The 20,085-nt window shown below is 40.8% G+C and overlaps 1 protein-coding gene across 2 annotated transcripts in view; it reads right to left on the bottom strand.

The window, feature by feature from the left end:
* Positions 1 to 2,366: 2,366 nt before the first annotated feature.
* The window catches only part of CDase (neutral ceramidase), a 123,870-nt gene continuing 106,151 nt past the window's right edge, over positions 2,367 to 20,085 (bottom strand). For both annotated transcript variants that reach the window (XM_053772419.2, XM_053772418.2), the window contains exons 4-15: positions 19,850 to 20,026; positions 18,537 to 18,732; positions 17,616 to 17,746; positions 16,281 to 16,490; positions 15,930 to 16,037; positions 15,430 to 15,624; positions 14,985 to 15,110; positions 12,088 to 12,288; positions 11,638 to 11,805; positions 10,595 to 10,710; positions 4,723 to 4,891; positions 2,367 to 2,703 (exon numbers count right to left, since the gene is read on the bottom strand). In XM_053772419.2, coding sequence (XP_053628394.1) covers positions 2,611 to 2,703; positions 4,723 to 4,891; positions 10,595 to 10,710; positions 11,638 to 11,805; positions 12,088 to 12,288; positions 14,985 to 15,110; positions 15,430 to 15,624; positions 15,930 to 16,037; positions 16,281 to 16,490; positions 17,616 to 17,746; positions 18,537 to 18,732; positions 19,850 to 20,026 — 1,890 coding nt within the window. In that variant the 3' untranslated portion in view covers positions 2,367 to 2,610. The remainder of the gene's footprint in view (positions 2,704 to 4,722; positions 4,892 to 10,594; positions 10,711 to 11,637; positions 11,806 to 12,087; positions 12,289 to 14,984; positions 15,111 to 15,429; positions 15,625 to 15,929; positions 16,038 to 16,280; positions 16,491 to 17,615; positions 17,747 to 18,536; positions 18,733 to 19,849; positions 20,027 to 20,085) is intronic.

Below are 20,085 nucleotides of genomic sequence, written 5' to 3'. Positions count from 1 at the left end.
AAGAGACAGGCGCTCCCTTTACAGGCGACGGAAAAGAATAACAGAGCGGCTAAAAGAGGTCAATATATCTGAAATGCGCAGGGAGACACTGGTCAGAGAAATAGCAAGCATCGAACTTAAGCTAAAAGAATCCTTTAGGAGTCAGGAATCGCGGGAAGAACTAAAAGCTATAAATGAAATCGAAAGAAACCCAAAGTATTTCTTCTCCTATGCCAAATCAAAATCGAGAACAACGCCCAGTATTGGGCCCCTACTTAAACAAGATGGGTCCTACACAGATGACAGCAAGGAAATGAGTGAGCTACTCAAGTCCCAATATGACTCAGTTTTTAGCAAGCCGCTAACCAGACTGAGAGTCGAAGATCAAAATGAATTTTTTATGAGAGAGCCACAAAATTTGATTAACACAAGCCTATCCGATGTTATCCTGACGCCAAATGACTTCGAACAGGCGATAAATGACATGCCCATGCACTCTGCCCCAGGGCCAGACTCATGGAACTCTGTGTTCATCAAGAACTGCAAGAAGCCCCTATCACGAGCCTTTTCCATCCTATGGAGAGGGAGCATGGACACGGGGGTCGTCCCTCAGTTACTAAAAACAACAGACATAGCCCCACTCCACAAAGGGGGCAGTAAAGCAACAGCAAAGAACTACAGACCAATAGCACTAACATCCCATATCATAAAAATCTTTGAAAGGGTCCTAAGAAGCAAGATCACCACCCATCTAGAAACCCATCAGTTACACAACCCAGGGCAACATGGGTTTAGAACAGGTCGCTCCTGTCTGTCTCAACTACTGGATCACTACGACAAGGTCCTAAATGCACTAGAAGACAAAAAGAATGCAGATGTAATATATACAGACTTTGCAAAAGCCTTCGACAAGTGTGACCATGGCGTAATAGCGCACAAAATGCGCGCTAAAGGAATAACAGGAAAAGTCGGTCGATGGATCTATAATTTCCTCACTAACAGAACACAGAGAGTAGTCGTCAACAGAGTAAAGTCCGAGGCAGCTACGGTGAAAAGCTCTGTTCCACAAGGCACAGTACTAGCTCCCATCTTGTTCCTCATCCTCATATCCGACATAGACAAGGATGTCAGCCACAGCACCGTGTCTTCCTTTGCAGATGACACCCGAATCTGCATGACAGTGTCTTCCATTGCAGACACTGCAAGGCTCCAGGCAGACATCAACCAAATCTTTCAGTGGGCTGCAGAAAACAATATGAAGTTCAACGATGAGAAATTTCAATTACTCAGATATGGTAAACATGAGGAAATTAAATCTTCATCAGAGTACAAAACAAATTCTGGCCACGAAATAGAGCGAAACACCAACGTCAAAGACCTGGGAGTGATTATGTCGGAGGATCTCACCTTCAAGGACCATAACATTGTATCAATCGCATCTGCTAGAAAAATGACAGGATGGATAATGAGAACCTTCAAAACTAGGGAGGCCAAGCCCATGATGACACTCTTCAGGTCCCTTGTTCTATCTAGGCTGGAATATTGCTGCACTCTAACAGCACCTTTCAAGGCAGGTGAAATTGCTGACCTAGAAAATGTACAGAGAACTTTCACGGCGCGCATAACGGAGATAAAACACCTCAATTACTGGGAGCGCTTGAGGTTCCTAAACCTGTATTCCCTGGAACGCAGGCGGGAGAGATACATGATTATATACACCTGGAAAATCCTAGAGGGACTAGTACCGAACTTGCACACGAAAATCACTCACTACGAAAGCAAAAGACTTGGCAGACGATGCACCATCCCCCCAATGAAAAGCAGGGGTGTCACTAGCACGTTAAGAGACCATACAATAAGTGTCAGGGGCCCGAGACTGTTCAACTGCCTCCCAGCACACATAAGGGGGATTACCAACAGACCCCTGGCAGTCTTCAAGCTGGCACTGGACAAGCACCTAAAGTCAGTTCCTGATCAGCCGGGCTGTGGCTCGTACGTTGGTTTGCGTGCAGCCAGCAGCAACAGCCTGGTTGATCAGGCGCTGATCCACCAGGAGGCCTGGTCACAGACCGGGCCGCGGGGGCGTTGACCCCCGAAACTCTCTCCAGGTAAACTCCAGGTAAACACGTGACTTGGCCTAACCTGGGCTTTCTCCTCACCTGACCAGTCTTTTAGCTTTCTCCTCGCCCATTCTTTTGACCTACCCTCTGTCTTTCTCTTCACCTTTGCAAATGATCTGCTTTCTGGCTTTCTCTTCTTTTCTCTCTTACTCTTGGCTTGACAATGGCCCATGAAGACCCCAAACTTCTAAAATTTCCTTTCCAAATTTCGGCTAATTGTAAATTATAATTGTAAATTTACTCTTCTGGGATGAATAAAACACAACATAGATAAGTCACATTTAATAGCATCATATAATATAATGTATGATATAATATAATCATGCTGAAACCAGCTCCAGCTGTTTATTAAGTCGTTGTGTGAGCGAAACGTTAATAAAGGATCGCATTATATTGCATTTGTCTCTTCCTATCGAGTCGAGTCGGTATTTTATACCATTTCGCTCCAAGCTGGGAGAAAAACCCACAGGTTGTGAAGTTAGGTATGAAGTGGGTGGATTTTTTTTTTTTTTTATGAGCTGAACAGCCTCTGCCACCAGAATAGTCGATGTTGACTTTGCCTCACCACCCTATTCTCGGCCTCCTCAGCTGGCCCCTGCACCACCTGCCGAATAAGTAAGTTTATTCAGGTATACACAAATAGTTACATAGATTATCATACATAGCAGTATATGAGTAAAGTACCTGGGATAACCCAAAAAGTCAGACACAGTGACTTATTTCCATTGGGGTCCTTTTACCTTATTATTATAAAATAAAGGTTATATATTATTATTATTATTCTATAAAGGAGATAATATCTTATTATCATACTATTAAGACTATCTACCACACAACGGTCATTAAGACTACTACACGAGGGTCATTAAGACTATCTACTACACGAGGGTCATTAAGACTATCTACTACAAGAGGGTCATTACTAGGAATAAGGTAAAATTACACGTGTGTTAGCTAAAAATAATAAAAAATCATTCCCCTCCCTTTCTGTCGCTACATTTACCAGACACCTTTTGGCACTCTTCTTGAACTGGTTCATGCTATGACTGGCTTTGGCATGTGCGGGTAGTCTGTTCCATTCCTTTATTGCTGTACAATAAAAGGTGTTTGAAGCCTGGCCACTGACTGTGGGTACTACAAAGTTGTGCTCTCTCCCCCTAGTACTATGATTGCTCTGGTTCCCAACCTTGACAAAATTGACAGCAAGATATTCTGGACATTGTTTGTGAGCAATTTTATAAACATGATTTAGCTTCAGTTGTTTTACTCTGTCTTCAACATTCAGCATATCCAACTGCTGTAATTCATCCTGGCCTACATGTTCTCTTGGTCCCAGCCCCAGGATGAATCTTACGATTTTGTTCTGGGTGATTTGCAGTCTATCTTTCAGTTTTTTTTTTTTTTTTGTCCAGGCAGAGTACCGTGAAGAGCAAGCGTAGTCCATATGACACTGTATAAGGGCTAGACATAGGCTCCTGTGAGCCTCAGTAGGTAGACACTGTGCTTGTCTATAGGGGAATTTCAGTCTGGCATTCGCTTTCTTTACTACACTGTTCCCTGTCAATTCTTTTGACATGCATGGGTAAAAGGGGATTCCCAGATATCTTACCGAGGAAACTGAAGTGATGGGTTCCCCATTACACTGAAAATTAAAATTATTTACCCTTCTCAGTTTATGTTTCGTGCCAAAGAGAATGGGTTCAGTTTTCCCTAGGTGTAATGATAGTTTGTTGTCTACTAACTATTTGCTGCAGGACTCCAGTTCCAGTGTTAATACATTAGCTATATCTTGTGGGTCTTTACCTGGCACTAACAGAGCACTGTCATCTGCATACAGTAGGAGTTTGCACTTGACACTGATAGGCATGTCGTTAACATAGCATAGGAATAATAAGGGACCCAGAATACTACCTTGGGGAACTCCACATGCTATCGGCAGGGGTTCTGATTCCGTTTTGTTGATTTTGACAATTTGTCTCCTGTTGCTAAGGTAGGACTTAAACCAGTCTACAGAACCTATACCGATAGCTTGAAGTTTCTTACATAATATATTGTGGTTGACAGTATCGAAGGTCTTTTGCAGGTCTAAGGTTACCATACCTATGAGGTTCCCCTTTGACATTTCAGTTCTCATGTAATCCATCAGATTAATTAGGGAGGTGTCGGTTGAGTAAGATCTTCTAAAGCCTGACTGATAGCTATGGAGAATGTTGTCAGTAAGGTACCTAACTACTTAAATAGAACTTCAGTTATTTCTCACCCCTTCTGTAATTCCTTCACAGGCGACTTAGAAATCACTTAAGAAAGCGATATGTAAAGGCACACATTATACTCTGTTAAGGTGATACTAAGTACACGTAAGAAGTTACACAAATTTAGGTGATTAAAATTATCACACAGTAACATATGTGTAAATTACCTAGGATAATCCAAAAATACAGACAAAGTAATACCAGGAAGCAAAACAACTGACACTTCTCTTAGTCAAATCATGACACATAACTGGTTAAACATCCGCTAACCTACCCAAATTAAGTTATACACATTGTTTAAGAAAACAGTTTCAATGCCTAGTAATGTCCTATGATACTGGTAACCCTGTGAATAAAACTGGTGAGTTTACCTTAAAGGGGTCGGTGACACCGTGGTATTGCGAGACACCTCGAAAGAGTGTCCTATGGTGTCCAGTGTGTGTGATGCGGTAGGTTCCCTCAGCTGTGTCCTCAGGAATGTCCCACTTAACCGTAGCTACGCTCGTCCCCAGCAGTGTGGACACTCTGTCCCAGATGAACCTGGAACGCATGACACCAGTGCACACAATATTAATTAGTTATTTAATTAAAACAGTTCTAGTTATAGGCTAGGAACAAACCAGGGAACGGGTGGGGATTGAACTCAGGGCGAGTGAGTTGTAAAACTCCAGGCCAGTTTGTAAGCCACCGGGCCAGCTGATTTATGTATTATTTCGATTTCGTAAGTCAGGCTAGGAACAGTTAAATTACCATAGCTCAAGTCAAAACCCACCTTTACCTAAATTGTACTACCACCTTCCAGGATGCTAGGCATAATAATCAACAAAATGTCTTAATCAGATTAAGCCTCAGAATATTATTGGACTGAGCAGGTGCCAATTTTCAGAATTTTGTTACAAATCCTCAGCTGTCCCTGTCTGGTAGCTCATAGGAAGCACCCAAATTCCAATTTTTAATATTTTTCTTATAGGACTGAAGAGAATTTGAAACAGAACGTAACTGAGAAAAGAAATCCGAGATATATTTAAACCTTTTTGTGTGTGTGTGTGTGTGCATTCTTAATTTTCACGAGTTTAGTGAACCTTTACATAACTTACCGTGCTTCTTCATTCCGGAGTCAGTACATAAACTGAAGTGCAATACATACATACAGAGGTACAATTTGAGCATACATACAGAGGTACAAAAAAATACAGATAAGAGCAGCATGCCAAAGCCACTTATACTATGCATAGCATTACGGGCTGGCTTAAAATTAACTAAGCAATGATGAAATCAGTGTTAATACATTATTGTAAACAGATAACTATAAAGCACAAGTGAGTATTACAAAGACAGGTCATATGGTTGCATGCATTGTTGCACATTCAGTCGTATGGAGTATTCTGTTAGGTAGTGTATTTAAAAAATAATAAAGTTAGATTGGGTTTTAGGTTTCCTTCAAGATTTACGTTTATAACATGAGAATGTCTCACTGGATCGGCTTTAAATTTTAAACGTTGGTTAACTATAACTAAGGAGAGTGTTATAGATGTATTGGCATGTCAGTTTTATGTAGATCATTCCCGATTTTAATTCAGGTGTGATAACTCGAGAGAGCCTCTTTTGACTGGCTTCAGATATTCGGCAATGGTATATCCTTCCGGCTTAAAACTATGAAAGCTGGTATATCTTACTCAATGGAGGGTTTGAATTCCTTTCAAGTGGTGCTGGTGCTAATCTGACATTTTTATTAAATCGAATGATAGATTCGCTTCCACGCAATAACTTGTACATGCCTCTCCCGACTGGCTTTAAATCTTCAATTCTGATATTTAACCGCAGTAGAAACATGCTGCACTCTGTACTATTCCTTTTGCCTGCATCGTGGAAGGACAGGAAAAAAGGCTGAGTTTAATATATACAGGGATATCTTTCTTGGATCATTGACTCAAAAATACATTTAACTTGTCTCTAATAAGAACATAAGAACATAAGAACGAAGGAACACTGCAGAAGGCCTACTGGCCCATGCGAGGCAGGTCCAAGTCTCCTACCGGCTTAAGCCAATGCACCCAACCTAGTCAGGTCAGGTCACATTGACTTAAGGGAGGAACACGGCAACCGACCTGTTAGCACAAGCTATCAGGTCTAACTCACACCCACCCACATCTACTCATGTATTTATCCAACCTATTTTTAAAGCTACACAACGTTCTGGCCTCTATAACGGTACTTGGGAGTTTGTTCCACTCATCCACAACTCTATTACCAAACCAGTACTTTCCTATATCCTTCCTGAATCTGAATTTTTCCAACTTAAAACCATTGCTGCGAGTCCTGTCTAGGCTAGATATTTTCAGCACACTATTTACATCCCCTTTATTTATTCCTGTCTTCCACTTATACACCTCAATCATATCCCCCCTAATTCTACGTCTTTCTAGAGAGTGCAGATTCAGGGCCCTTAGTCTATCCTCATAGGGAAGGTTTCTGATACATGGGATCATCTTTGTCATCCTCCTTTGTACATTTTCCAGAGAATTTATATCCATTCTGTAATACGGTGACCAAAACTGTGCAGCATAATCTAAATGAGGCCTAACCAAGGATGTATAGAGTTGAAGAACAACCTGAGGACTCCTATTATTTATGCTTCTTGATATGAAGCCAAGGATTCTATTAGCTTTATTGCGAACACTTATGCACTGTTGTCTTGGTTTCAGATTACTGCTAACCAGAACTCCTAAATCTTTTTCGCAATCCGTAATATTAAGATCTACATTATTTAGTTTATATGTGGCATGGTTATTGTCCTGTCCAACATTTAGAACTTTGCATTTGTCTATATTAAACTGCATCTGCCACTTCTCCGACCACTGCATCAGTCTATTCAAATCTTCCTGGAGTGCTCGAATGTCCTCGTCAGAATGAATTCGACGGCCTATTTTGGTGTCATCGGCAAACTTGCCGATGTCGCTCTTTATGCCCTCATCTATGTCGTTTATGTAGATTGTGAACAGCAGGGGGCCCAACACTGACCCCTGTGGAACACCGCTCGTGACGCTTCCCCACTCTGATTTCTCCCCATTTATGCAAACTCTCTGCTGCCTATTTGTCAACCATGACTCTATCCAGGAAAAAATTTCTCCTCCTATTCCATGTGCTTTAATTTTCCTCAATAGTCTCTGATGTGGGACCCTGTCAAAAGCCTTACTGAAGTCCATATACACAATATCATATTCATTACCATGATCTACCTCCTCAAATACCTTAGTGAAAAAAGTTAATAAATTCGTAAGGCAGGAACGCCCCTTTGTAAAACCATGCTGAGATTCGTTGATTAATTTATGCTTTTCAAGGTGGCTACGAACTGCCTCGGCAATTATTGATTCCATAAATTTTCCCACTATGGAGGTTAGGCTTATTGGTCTATAGTTCGAAGCTAAGGACCTGTCACCTGTTTTGAAAATAGGTATCACATTTGCCATTTTCCACTTATCTGGCACCATGCCAGTTTGTAGTGATATGTTGAAAAGATTAGCCAAAGGTGTGCTAAGCTCCTCTTTACATTCCTTTAGAACCCTTGCATACAGTTCATCAGGGCCTGGGGATTTGTTAGGTTTTAATTTATCTATTTGCCTAGGGACCATGTCACTTGTGACCCTAATAGTGCACAGTTTATTATCGTCCTGTTCTACATAATTTATCATTACTGGAATATCACTGGTATCCTCCTGTGTAAAAACTGAGAGGAAGTATGTGTTAAAAATTCTACACATTTCCTTATCACTGTCAGTGAGCTGACCCGAGGAACTTTTGAGTGGGCCTATCTTGTCCCTGATCTTACTTCTGTATACCTGAAAGAATCCTTTTGGGTTAGTCTTCGATTCTCTTGCAACTTTAACCTCATAATCTCTTTTTGCTTTTCTAATTCCCTTTTTTATTTCTCTCTTTAACTGAATATATCGATTTCTTAATTGCCCCTCTCCTCTTTTGATTTGCCTATATATGCCTCTCTTTTGACCAATCAGATATTTTAATCTATTGTTCATCCATTTAGGATCATTTTTGTTTGATCTGATTTCCCTATTTGGAACATAATTTGACTGAGCAGCTAGAACTATGCCCTGGAAAGCATCATATCGGCAACCATCACCACCTACCTGACCCTTAGTCAGGTCATTCCAGTTCAGCCCACCTAAGTAATTTTTCAGTCCTATGAAATCAGCCAAGCGAAAGTCAGGGACGGAGACTTGATTGCCATTATTAGGGGAATTCCATAATATGTTAAAACTGAGTGATTTGTGATCACTCTCCCCAAGCTCATCATTAACCTCAAGATTATTAATTAGTGTTTCCCTACTGGCAAGAACCAAGTCAAGGAGGTTATTTCCCCTAGTTGGCTCTGTCACAAACTGTTTTAAAAAACAATCCTGGATCGAATCAAGAAAGTCACCCGACTCTAAATTTCCTGTCAAATTGCTCCAGTCAATCTGTCTATAGTTGAAATCTCCCATTAGCACAACATTTTCGTATGTAGATGCCTTACGAATTTCGTCCCATAGAAGTTTACTGCACTCCCTATCAAGATTTGGGGCCCTGTAAATCACACCCAAAATTAGTTTTTCTCGGCCCTCGAGAAGCTGTAACCAAACAGATTCAGTGGCTGACGCTTCTAATTTAATATCTTGTCTAACACAACAATTTAAATTGTCTCTGACATACATCGCTACTCCACCACCTTTCCTGTTGACCCTGTCAGTGTGGAATAATTTATAGCCTTGTATGTGACATTCAGAGGGCATCTCTCTATCTTTCAGATTGAGCCAGGTCTCTGTTATAGCAATAATATCTATGTTTCCTGCACTTGCAATTAATCTTAGCTCATCTATCTTATTTCTAACACTCCTGCTATTAGTATAGTAAACCTTAAGGGAGCTAGTCCCTTGCTGCCCTCTGCCGTCCCCCTTTGTTTGCTGACCTGTTCTATTGTCTTTATTTATAACTTCATGCTGAATGCCTTTTATACATTTACTGTTTCCAACCCTAGTGTTGCAACCTGCTTGTTTCCCACACACACCCATACCTCTATCTTCCATCAGTTTAAAATCATAGGCATTTCACCAATGGCCTTCTCAATCGAGTCTGCAAGTGCTACCACCCCTGCCCCAGAGAGATGTACCCCATCCCTTGCATACATATCATGTTTGCCATAAAAGTTGTTCCAGTTGTCAATGAATGGGATTGCAAGTTCCTTGCAGTATCTGTCTAGCCAGCAATTTACACCAATTGCCCTAGACAACCATTCATTTCCTACTCCCCTTCTAGGCAAGATGCTACATATGATTGGGATCCCTCCCTTAGACTTAATGAAATCTATAGCTGACCTGTACTTATCTAGCAGCTCTTCTCTCCTACCCTTCCCAATATCATTTCCACCAGCACTGAGACAGATAATGGGCTTGTTCCCATTACCTGACATGATATTATCCAGCCTGTTGACAATGTCCCCAACACCAGCTCCAGGGAAGCACACTCTATCTCTCATCTTCTTATTCCTATTACAAAAAGCACGGTCAACATATCTTACCTGAGAGTCACCAACCACAAGAATGCGCTTACCTTCATTAGCAGGGGCAGTAGTACCCTTACCTTCACTGGCCACTGAAGTACATTCATCCTGGAGAACAGAGAAGCGATTTCCTACCTTCAGATCTTCACTCTTAACTTTCCTTACTCTGATGCGCCTCCCATTACTGTGAACAACTCGCCACTTGTAGCAGGTGCTGGGCTGCACCTCACTGCTGGTAGCCGTTGCTACCTCCCCACCTACAGCCTCCTCACAGTGAGAGACAGACTGCACCTCACTGCTAGAAGCCTCATTCCCCACATCTCCAACCACCTCACACTCTCTCCCAGGCCCATTGAGGTGGACCTTCAGCCTCCTAATCTCCTTCTGGAGAAGCAAGACCTCCTCCTTCAACTCTCCAACCTCAGTTTTTAAAACACTGCAGAAGCAAGCCATGCTTTGTAACCGTCCACGCTAATCCCCAAAGCAGCTCAGGGTCTGTGACCTCACGTGACGACTGAACCTCCTGGGAAGCTCACTTGTTCTTGTGAAGAACACTTGACCATTTCCAGAACTCACATGGTCTCTTGAAAAACAACTCAAGGACTCTAAAAAGTCTCGTGAAGAACACTAGACCACCTGAAGGACTCACCTGGTCTCACGAAGAACACCAGAGCACCTGAGGGACTCACCTGGTCTCCCAACTTGCGTCTGTTGCAATCACCTTCCATTCACCCATGTCATCCAGTTGTTCCACGGTGAGGAAGGTTCCTCCCAGCTGTACATCGTTCCTCGGGTGCCCAGACACCTGTCATATAAGTAAACTTAGTAAGAACATAAAACCAGAGGAGCACTGCGGTGAACCTACCGGTTTATGCTAAGCAGGAAAAATTCTCAATCACCAATTCCCACTCGTGTGTTTGTCTAAACCAATTTCGAATGCCACCAGGAGTGATTGCTTCAATGATCGCTTGGGAATATACAGAGATTTTTTTATTATAGGTATATCATGGTGATGAAATATGAATACACGTATTTATCCTAGGATGATCCAATGTTTTAGTATATGTCTCATAAGTGTGAGTATTAATGGGAGGCACAGATATGCCATAAGCAACGATATACTTGAAATATTAACGCTGATTTTCCTTAGGACAAATTTTGTACACATGCGTACGCACACACACACACTCTCTCTGGCAAGTAATGTAACGGAGGCAGAAACCATACATAGCTTTAATTAAGACGAGGTATGATAAAGCTCATGGATTATTATTATTATAATAAAAAAGAAGCGCTAAGCCACAAGGGATATACAGCTGAAGCTCATGGAGCAGGGAGAGAGGACCTAATAGCGATCAGTGAAGAAGCGGGGCCAGGAGCTGAGTCTCGACCCCTGCAATCACAATTAGGTGAGTACACACACACACACAGGATGTTTCACAGATGGGACACAGCAACAAGGGGTCACAACTGGAAGTTGAAGACTCAGATGAGTCACAGGGATGTTAGGAAGTATTTCTTCAGTCATAGAGTTGTCAGGAAGAGGAACAATCTGGAAAGTGATGTAGTGGAAGCAGGATCAGTAAATAGCTTTAAGAATAGATATGATAAAGCTCATGAAGTAGGGAGAGAGTGGACCTAGCAGCAACCAGTGAAGAGGCGGAGCCAGGAGCTGTGACTTGACCCCTGCAACCACAAATAGGCGAGTATACACACGTGTACCACTACTAACAAACTTAGCTGTGACGGTCTCGCCGATATAGGCAAGTGGGTAAGGCTGAGCCACGACATCACCGAAGGAGGAGCCGGGTGAGACACCGTCGAACATCACCCCCGGCATGAGAGTGATAAGGGACGGGGTCATGTCTGGAGGTGTTGGACCAGCTGGAGGAGTTTCTCCCTGACGAGGTTATGAATAATAGTAGCAATTTAGTATATTAGATTTAAAGCCTATCGACTACACTGACATCATTTAATAATAATAATAGTTGGATATAGGCTATAACTACCAATCATACTGCGAAGGCATTCGAATTAACATTAAAGTTATTAATAACGTTAGCAAATTATTTCAATAACCCTACACAAGTCATAAGTATCAGTGATGCACCGCATCACTAATACTGATGATGGCTGAGGCGAGGTAGGAGTTAGCATAAAACTAGTAAGATGCATGACTAACGTTGATTATAGCTGAGGCGAGGTAGGAGTACTGCTGCATGTAGGCGCTGCAGGTGTGGGGACCATAGATGGTAGAAGCAGCCTCGTAGCGCTGAGCTTGGTACTCCTCCCAGGTGGTTATATAGTGGGTGTATATGTTGCTTAACCCAGCTATCACTGGCACCATGCCCTCTATACCACCAGCTGCGAATGTAGCAGCCACCTATCAAAATAAAAAAGTGTATTTTTTGAAAACATATCGCGCAATAATTATTTCCGAATATGACTGTCTTGTGTTTTTAGGGTTTTTAGTTTATTTTACAGATGAAGAGCTGTTACCACTAACCTTGGTTCATCTTAGGTATACGACCACATTGTATGATGTAACCCTAAATAGTCGGCAAATACCCAGGTACCAGTTTACTGCTAGGTGAACAGGAGTTTAGTTTTTAGTTTATCATTTTTATTATGCACCTCATACCCATCCTGTGGGCGGTAGTCAAAAGATTTCAGAGTTACATAATGGGTCCAGGGACTGGGCCCCAAAGTTTTGATAACTGAGCAAGTTACAAAGGTAATGAACTCCAGGTAGATCTGGTCACAATAGTGATGTAATGATTCAGAAAACCTACTAGTTGAAGACTGAGACACTTGTGCTGCATTTGGGAATCTTTATTGAGGAAATATTTCGCCAGCCAGTGTCTTCTTCAGTCCAGTGCAGAGAAGAGCGATGAAATATGAGAAGGAGAATGAGGTAATCATTCTCTCAGCCTTGAGTCGATGTGTTCAATCCATCATTCTTCAGAGAAAATTGATGGACTGAACACATCATCGGCTCCAGGTTGAGAGACTGATTACCTCATTCTCCTCATCTTTCAACGTTCTTCTCTGTATTGGACTGAAGAAGCCACTGGCCGGCGGAACGTTTTCTCAATAAAGATTCCCCAATACTGAAAGGATCTCATTCTTCAAGCCAAATCAGCAACTCTGGAATGTCATTTCACTAGGACCCATTATGTACCTTTGTAATCTTTTGACTACCGCCCACAGGATGGGTATGGGGTGCATAAAGATATTAAACTAAAGTGTGTGTGTGTGTGTGTGTGTGTGTGTGTGTGTGTGTGTGTGTGTGTGTGTGTGTGTGTGTGTGTGTGTGTGTGTGTGTGTGGTGTGTGTGACTCAACAATCAATATTTGCACCAATAACTCATTACAGTTGTGACCGGGTGTGGAAGTGTGAATTGCTCATTACTCTATAATTTGTTCATGATTGTAGCCAAAGTATAAACGTAAGTAACCATTCTACAGAATTCATTACCTTTGTAACTTGTGAGCTCATTGCCTTTGTACCTAGTTCAGCTATCAAAACTTTGGGGGCCCAGTCCCTGGACCCATTACGTACCTCTGTAATCTGTAAATACCTTTGTAACTTGTCATGATTGTGACCAGACTTACCTGGAGTTCATTACCTTTGTAAATTGTGAGTTCATTACCTTTGTAAATTGTGAGTTCATTACCTTTGTAAATTGTGAGTTCATTACCTCTGTAACTTGCTCAGCTATCAAAACTTTGGAGTCCAGTCCCTGGACCAATTATGTACCTCTGTAATCTTTTGACTACCGCCCACAGGATGGGTATGGGGTGCATAATAAACATATTAAACTAACTAAACTAGGTTGCTACTTCACTGGCATAATATTTATAAGTTCTAAGGGAGGTCTGTACCCCAATACAGGTTATTTCAAACATTTTAATGAGGCAGGCCTTAAAACACGTCACATATTTTTTAAAACGGAGAATTTTTTTTGCACTTGAAGCATTCTCTGGTGATAATTTTTATGTATAACCAAAACGTTCAGAGCATTCGCAATGAAAATAATAATATGGACAATAAACAAGCTTATTAGCTACATTTTTATAATAACTTGCCGTTGTTCTGTTGGGAAAATAACTATTATTCTATATAGTCGTTATTGTTTATGAACTCGACTCAATATTATACACAAATAACCCGCACATAAAAGAGAGAAGCTTACGACGACGTTTCGGTCCGACTTGGACCATTGACAAAGTCACACTGACTTTGTCAGTGGTCCAAGTCGGACTCTTTTATGTGCGGGTTATTTGTGTATCGTTCCAGTCACGGTATTGTGCCTTTTTGTTATTTATCGACTCAATATTCTTCTTCCTCTTCTTCTTCTTCTTCTTCTTCTTCTTCTTATTATTATTATTATTATTATTATTATTATTATTATTATTATTATTATTATTATTATTATTATTATAAAATAAAATAAAAAATATAATTAAAATCATTACGTTTTAACAGACCAGTAGTCCCCACTAAGGTGGATGACGCAAAAAAGAAAAAAGTTACCACATTTACCATCATTCCTTCAATTACTGTCTTGGCAGAAGTGTGCTAACACCACAGGTCAAATGACTCTACATACTGCACCATCTTCACCTATCCTTCACTGTATTTCCCACCTCCAGGACTACAGTCCAACAAACCTCTTTACCCTGGACACTGAGTTTGTGATATCAGTCATATCCAACACTGAATGTGTCAGTATAATGTCTACTTTCGTAATACTGTCCATAAAAATGAGAGCCCTCAGAATTATTAACATCACTGGTGTGGGTGGCATCCTGGGGGACAAGATTAAGGACCCCAATGGAAATAAGTTAGACAGTCCTCGATGACGCACTGACTTTCTTGGGTTATCCTGGGTGGCTAACCCTCCGGGGTTAAAAATCCGAACGAAATCTTATCTTATCTTATCATATTTCCTCAGCTAACTTTATATTTAGGGCACCAGCTACCTGCTGGCTTAAATATAAAGTACCAGATGTTTGTTGCTTCACTACCAGCTTCTGGTGCCTGGTCTCCTCCCAGTTGGTCATAAGGTTCACCCACCTGGTCTCTGAAGCGGCGACCACACATGGTAGTAAATTCTCCTGGTACAGCCGAGATGACCAGCTGGCCCACGCGACCCAACTGTGTGTCCACGATCCTGGGGTGCCACGCGTATGGCATATTTAACTGTAGGAACACATCAAGATATTAGTAATATGGTGAACGTTAGCACATGACATTATACCAAACAGAAACTTAATTCGAAAATTTCGATGTTTTTAAATAAAATTTCTCCGAGTTTTATTTACATCACACTAGACACAAAGCCATCTACTTAACCACCACGTTGTATGACCCTAGTAGGTTTAGCGCTTCTTTTTTTATAATAATAATAATAATACTTAACCACCACATCCTGGCATATAAGTGATTTATTTTACAGGAAGCGCCATTAAGAGCAGCAAAAGTGCTTTTACTTGGCAGAAATTAGCTACATGGGATTTACCATGCCAGTGTCGAGGAGGATGGGTTTAGGGGCATGGCAGGCGACCTGTTCTGGCGAGGGTGTGTGCAGGAGACCGCTAATCATGTTCCAAAATGGGTTGCCGTCCGTCATGCCCTGGGTAAAGTCGAAAGCACCAGGACCATCCGTAGTGCCCGCCGCGAAACTGTACCCCAGTGCTGGTATACACGTCGTCGCCTGCACACACAAGTAAACATAAGGCTATATTTACCTCTCATTTATCTTCATACCCTACATGTTTATTAGGTTTAAAACCTATCCACTCCATGAAGGCCATTAAGGCTGTGTTCTTCTTGTACGTAAATAAAAAATAACTGCAAGGATATGGATTAAAGTAATTTAAGTATATATATATATTCCGATACATAATCCCTCCTAGTGTATATACATTGTTGTTCTTTGTGTATACACATCAAGAATGATATACTGTACTCTGGAGCGTTATCCTCAAATTAGATTACACTTGTCACTACCATACGTACTGAGGACCCGTCGTTGAAGTACACAGTGTAGTTAGATATATCGATGAACTGCTGAGCAAACTGAACGGGGCCAGATACCTTGACGGCCTCGGAGTCATGGTACAGTTCCTGGGGATATAACATTAATGGTAAGATAACTGTAATGCACAGTGTATATAAAATAAGTATTCTATATTTCGGCCTGACACTGAGTCCCTTTTCAGCAGACTGGAGAGGGTATTAGAAACTGAAATATAGAATACTCATCTAATTTTCTATTTTATTTCTTCAATGTAGGTTCGTTCGTTCAAGTAACCAGCGTTTATTACAAGTTTGTCTTTGGGTGGTTATCAATATATAGTGTGGACTTACCCACGCCTTCTGGAACTGGTTGTTGCCAATGATCTTGGTGCTTTCTGTCATGTCCTTGCCTGGACCTGAAGCAATGCAATTCTTAACACGACCATTGCAGGTGGAGGAGACCAGGTCACAGGGCAATCCTGTGTCGATGCACCTGGGACCTTGAATGTTAGGACTCACGTCACCACAGTTGGCCTGAGCAAATGCCGCTACGAACTTTCCCTGTAAAAGGAAGTGGAAAGATAATCTATTACAGAGGTTCAGACCTGCTCATGAAGACCCCCCTCCCCACAAATGTCTTTTATTTGTAAGTAAACAAAAGAGGTGAACCCTCGAGGGGTCATAGAACACAGAGACGTTTACAACTAGCCTCACCATTTAAAACTTAGCCTTCAATTTATTATTATTATTATTATTATTATTATTATTATTATTATTATTATTATTATTATTATTATTATTATTATTATTATTATTATTGTTATTATTATTATTATTATTATTATTATTATTATTATTATTATTATTATTATTATTATTATTATTATTGTTATTATTATTATTATTATTATTATTATTATTATTATTATTATTATTATTATTATTATTATTATTATTATTATTATTATTATTATTATTTATTATGAAGCATGATATTCAAATGGAGGACATCTTCCCTACAGTTTTCGTATTGCTCTTGTCCCGTAGAATGTAATAGACCAGGGGATCCCAATCTGGGGTGCATGTACTTCTATGGGTACATTTGCGCTTCTCAGGGGGTACATAAGGATCTGAGAGTATAACCAAGGTTTGTGTATTTTTGCTCATTAGTCACGATCAGTGTATATAACAGATATGTATGGGACAGATCAAGATATTTTATAAAAACACTGAGTTCAAGTTATCGATGTTATAAATAGTATAAAATCTTTATATAATCTCTGCACATACAGATTTCATAATAAAATAATATAAAGTCAATATAATTTTATCACCTTTTAATCCTTAATTTCTAGGGATTCATGGAAATCTGTGAGAATGTCCAACGAGTACAGAGGAACAAAAAGGTTGGGAACCCCTGTAAAACATACGCAGCAGCGACACACACCTTGTTCTCCAACGTTACCAGGATCCCCACTTTTTTTTTTTTTTCAACAAGTCGGCCGTCTCCCACCGAGGCAGGGTGACCCCACTTCTCTCAAGAAAAAAAATATCCCTCTGTTTAGTAAGACATCCATCAGGTCCTTCACGTGGAGCCGAAAATGATTGAGAGACGCCTTTCGTTGTGGTGAGGAGGATCTATTTATCATAATAATAGTAATAATAGAGGGTGAGATTGTTACACACCTGACCAGGCAGTGAGCCAGGATTCATGGTCTTCTCAAAAAGCTGGGAAGCATAACCCTTGTTGTCTCCTGAGACCAGTGTATTGGAGAAGTTCATGGAGGTGGGGTGTACTGCGTACCAGTTCACCATCCCTGCCAGTTACGGAAATCTCGGTCAGATAATTACATTCATTTAACCGCCATTCAAAAAATAATAGTTATATTTAATTACACTCCGCTAATTACGAAGTCAGATGCACTATGTGATGCACACATGCAAAAATCAAAGGTAACAGCTGACAACATTGAAATAATTTAGATTAGGTTCGTGACCAGTAGCCTAGGGAGATTAACCTGGGTCAGAAAAGGAACTGTTGTCTATACTTATTACGTGTTCTTTCTTGTATGGCTCCATCTCGGGTATGCGAGTGGGCGCGGTTGTGAATTATATGGATCTGCTTAGCACGGGCCAATAGACTTATTGTAGTGATCCTTCATTATACTCTTATGTTCTTAACACAGGAACCAGCTACAGTAAAGACTAAATCGTAATAATACAGTTGCAAACAAATTCAAATCACAGAGCGAATGGGGTTCGAATCCATGGCAGGGGAGTCCTAAATCTTCCAGTCCAGTGCCCTAACCAGTACCCAGTGGTTAGAACGGATCCAGGGAAAAAAAAGTCACAAAAATAAGGTCACAACCTAACCTAACCTAAATAAAATGTGACTTTTTTTCTAGTGACTTTTTTCCTAGCCAGAATTGTGACTTATTTTCTGTGATTTTTTCCCAGATTTTTATCCTAGCCAAAATTGTGACTTATTTTCTGTGATTTGTTTCCGGACATCGTTAGAACACTGGCCTTGGAGTTTTAGGACACACCTGCCATGGGTTCGATCCCCACCCCTTCTGAGCTTTGTTTACTGTAAAGAAGCAAATTTACCTAAGTCCGTGCCGTCTTCGGCGACTATCTTAAGAAGGGTCATAGTTTTGTCAGTGTCGTAAAGGTATTTATCTCGCTCCTCCTGCGGGTTGTAGAGATAGCTGGAGGGTGAACGATTGATGGATGAGTTGAGAAGCTCCCCGCTGGTGAGGTACATGTAGCCAGGAACCATGCTATCGTGCGCCTGCTTGATGCTCTGGTGAAAAATTTGATACATGTTCTGGTCATGACGGGAACAGTTACTGAATAATGTATCGGCGTGAATCGTTCATAATTGACGCACTTAAGAGCATTAGAAAAATTATAAAATATTGGTAAAATTGCCGACACTGTTAGAAAAAAGGACACGTGAGGAACTAATTAGACATTTTATTCCAGCTAAGTTTCGCTTTCCAAGATCATTATCAAACTTTGCTTGATAAACCTCCTGGAGAGCGAAACACTTTAGAAAACAACTGTGTTTCGCGAGAGTAGGTTAAAGTAAAAGGGGCACAAATGCAACTAATGTGACATTTTATTGTGGCAACGTTTCGCTCTCCAGGAGCTTAGCCGATAAAGATCCTGGAGAGCGCAACGTTGCAACAATAAAATGTCACATTAATTGCATCTGTGTCCTTTTACTTAGTATATTGTCGGTAATTCTACCAATATTAATTCAACAGGTTAATTACATATCTGTTTACCACTGAGAACATGCCAAGGGATTAGGAGTACCACTTAACTTGGGAACTGAATAATGTGTAGACCTGGTATATATCTTAGAGCAGTGAGTGACAGGAAGTTTGAAAGGTGTGAGAGAATGAAGCAATTAAGTCACTTGTATCTGTGAGAACGAGAGCTAAAGGATTAGTGGTAATCTTAAATGAAGAATTGTGGAAAGTAAAGAACCGGAATGAATGCTTAAATTAAAATGTGTGGTTTAGATTAAAAGTTGGATGTAATAATAACAATAGCGCTGCTTCAAAGCAAGTGTCCTAACTATCCCTTCCAACCAGACAGCTGCTCCTGAACCCACCCGGTACAGAAATTGTAGTGCCGTCCTGACAGGAGGGAAGAGGAATGATCGGGAAATGCCAAGTGAAATGGGTGGTAAGGGAGTTACTGTTTGTATATGAAAGGTTTTCACACTAAAAATTATGATGGCTTAACATTTTACACTATGGTAACGTTGTGATGTGAAGAGGGAGGAATAATCTGGTTTATTTCCCTTTATCTACTTTGCCTCACCGAAAGACCAATTTAAATTTCCTTAATTTATTAATACAAGGTCTGGATGGGATGTGAGTAGCCATACAACACACTGTATGTCCTACCATAAAGACGCCTTCCACCATGGCGTCTAGGGTCTCCTGGATGAAGCCTAGACTCGTAATATCGAAGATCAGGTACTGAAGGTAGCCTGCAGGTCCGGAGTGTGTGTGCGTGCCTGAGAGAATCACGTTGTTGTTGTTATACAAATCTCCATACTCCTGCTGCAGTCTCTCCATCACCTGGGTGGTAGTTAAGTTGTAGTGAGCGACATGAAGTGGAAGAGACGTAGAATTAAAGA

The sequence above is a fragment of the Cherax quadricarinatus genome, chromosome 23 (assembly GCF_038502225.1).
Source record: "Cherax quadricarinatus isolate ZL_2023a chromosome 23, ASM3850222v1, whole genome shotgun sequence".
Taxonomy (NCBI): Eukaryota; Metazoa; Arthropoda; class Malacostraca; order Decapoda; family Parastacidae; genus Cherax; species Cherax quadricarinatus.
Note: the sequence above shows the minus strand (reverse complement) of the source record. Positions and strands in the feature narration are given on the sequence as shown.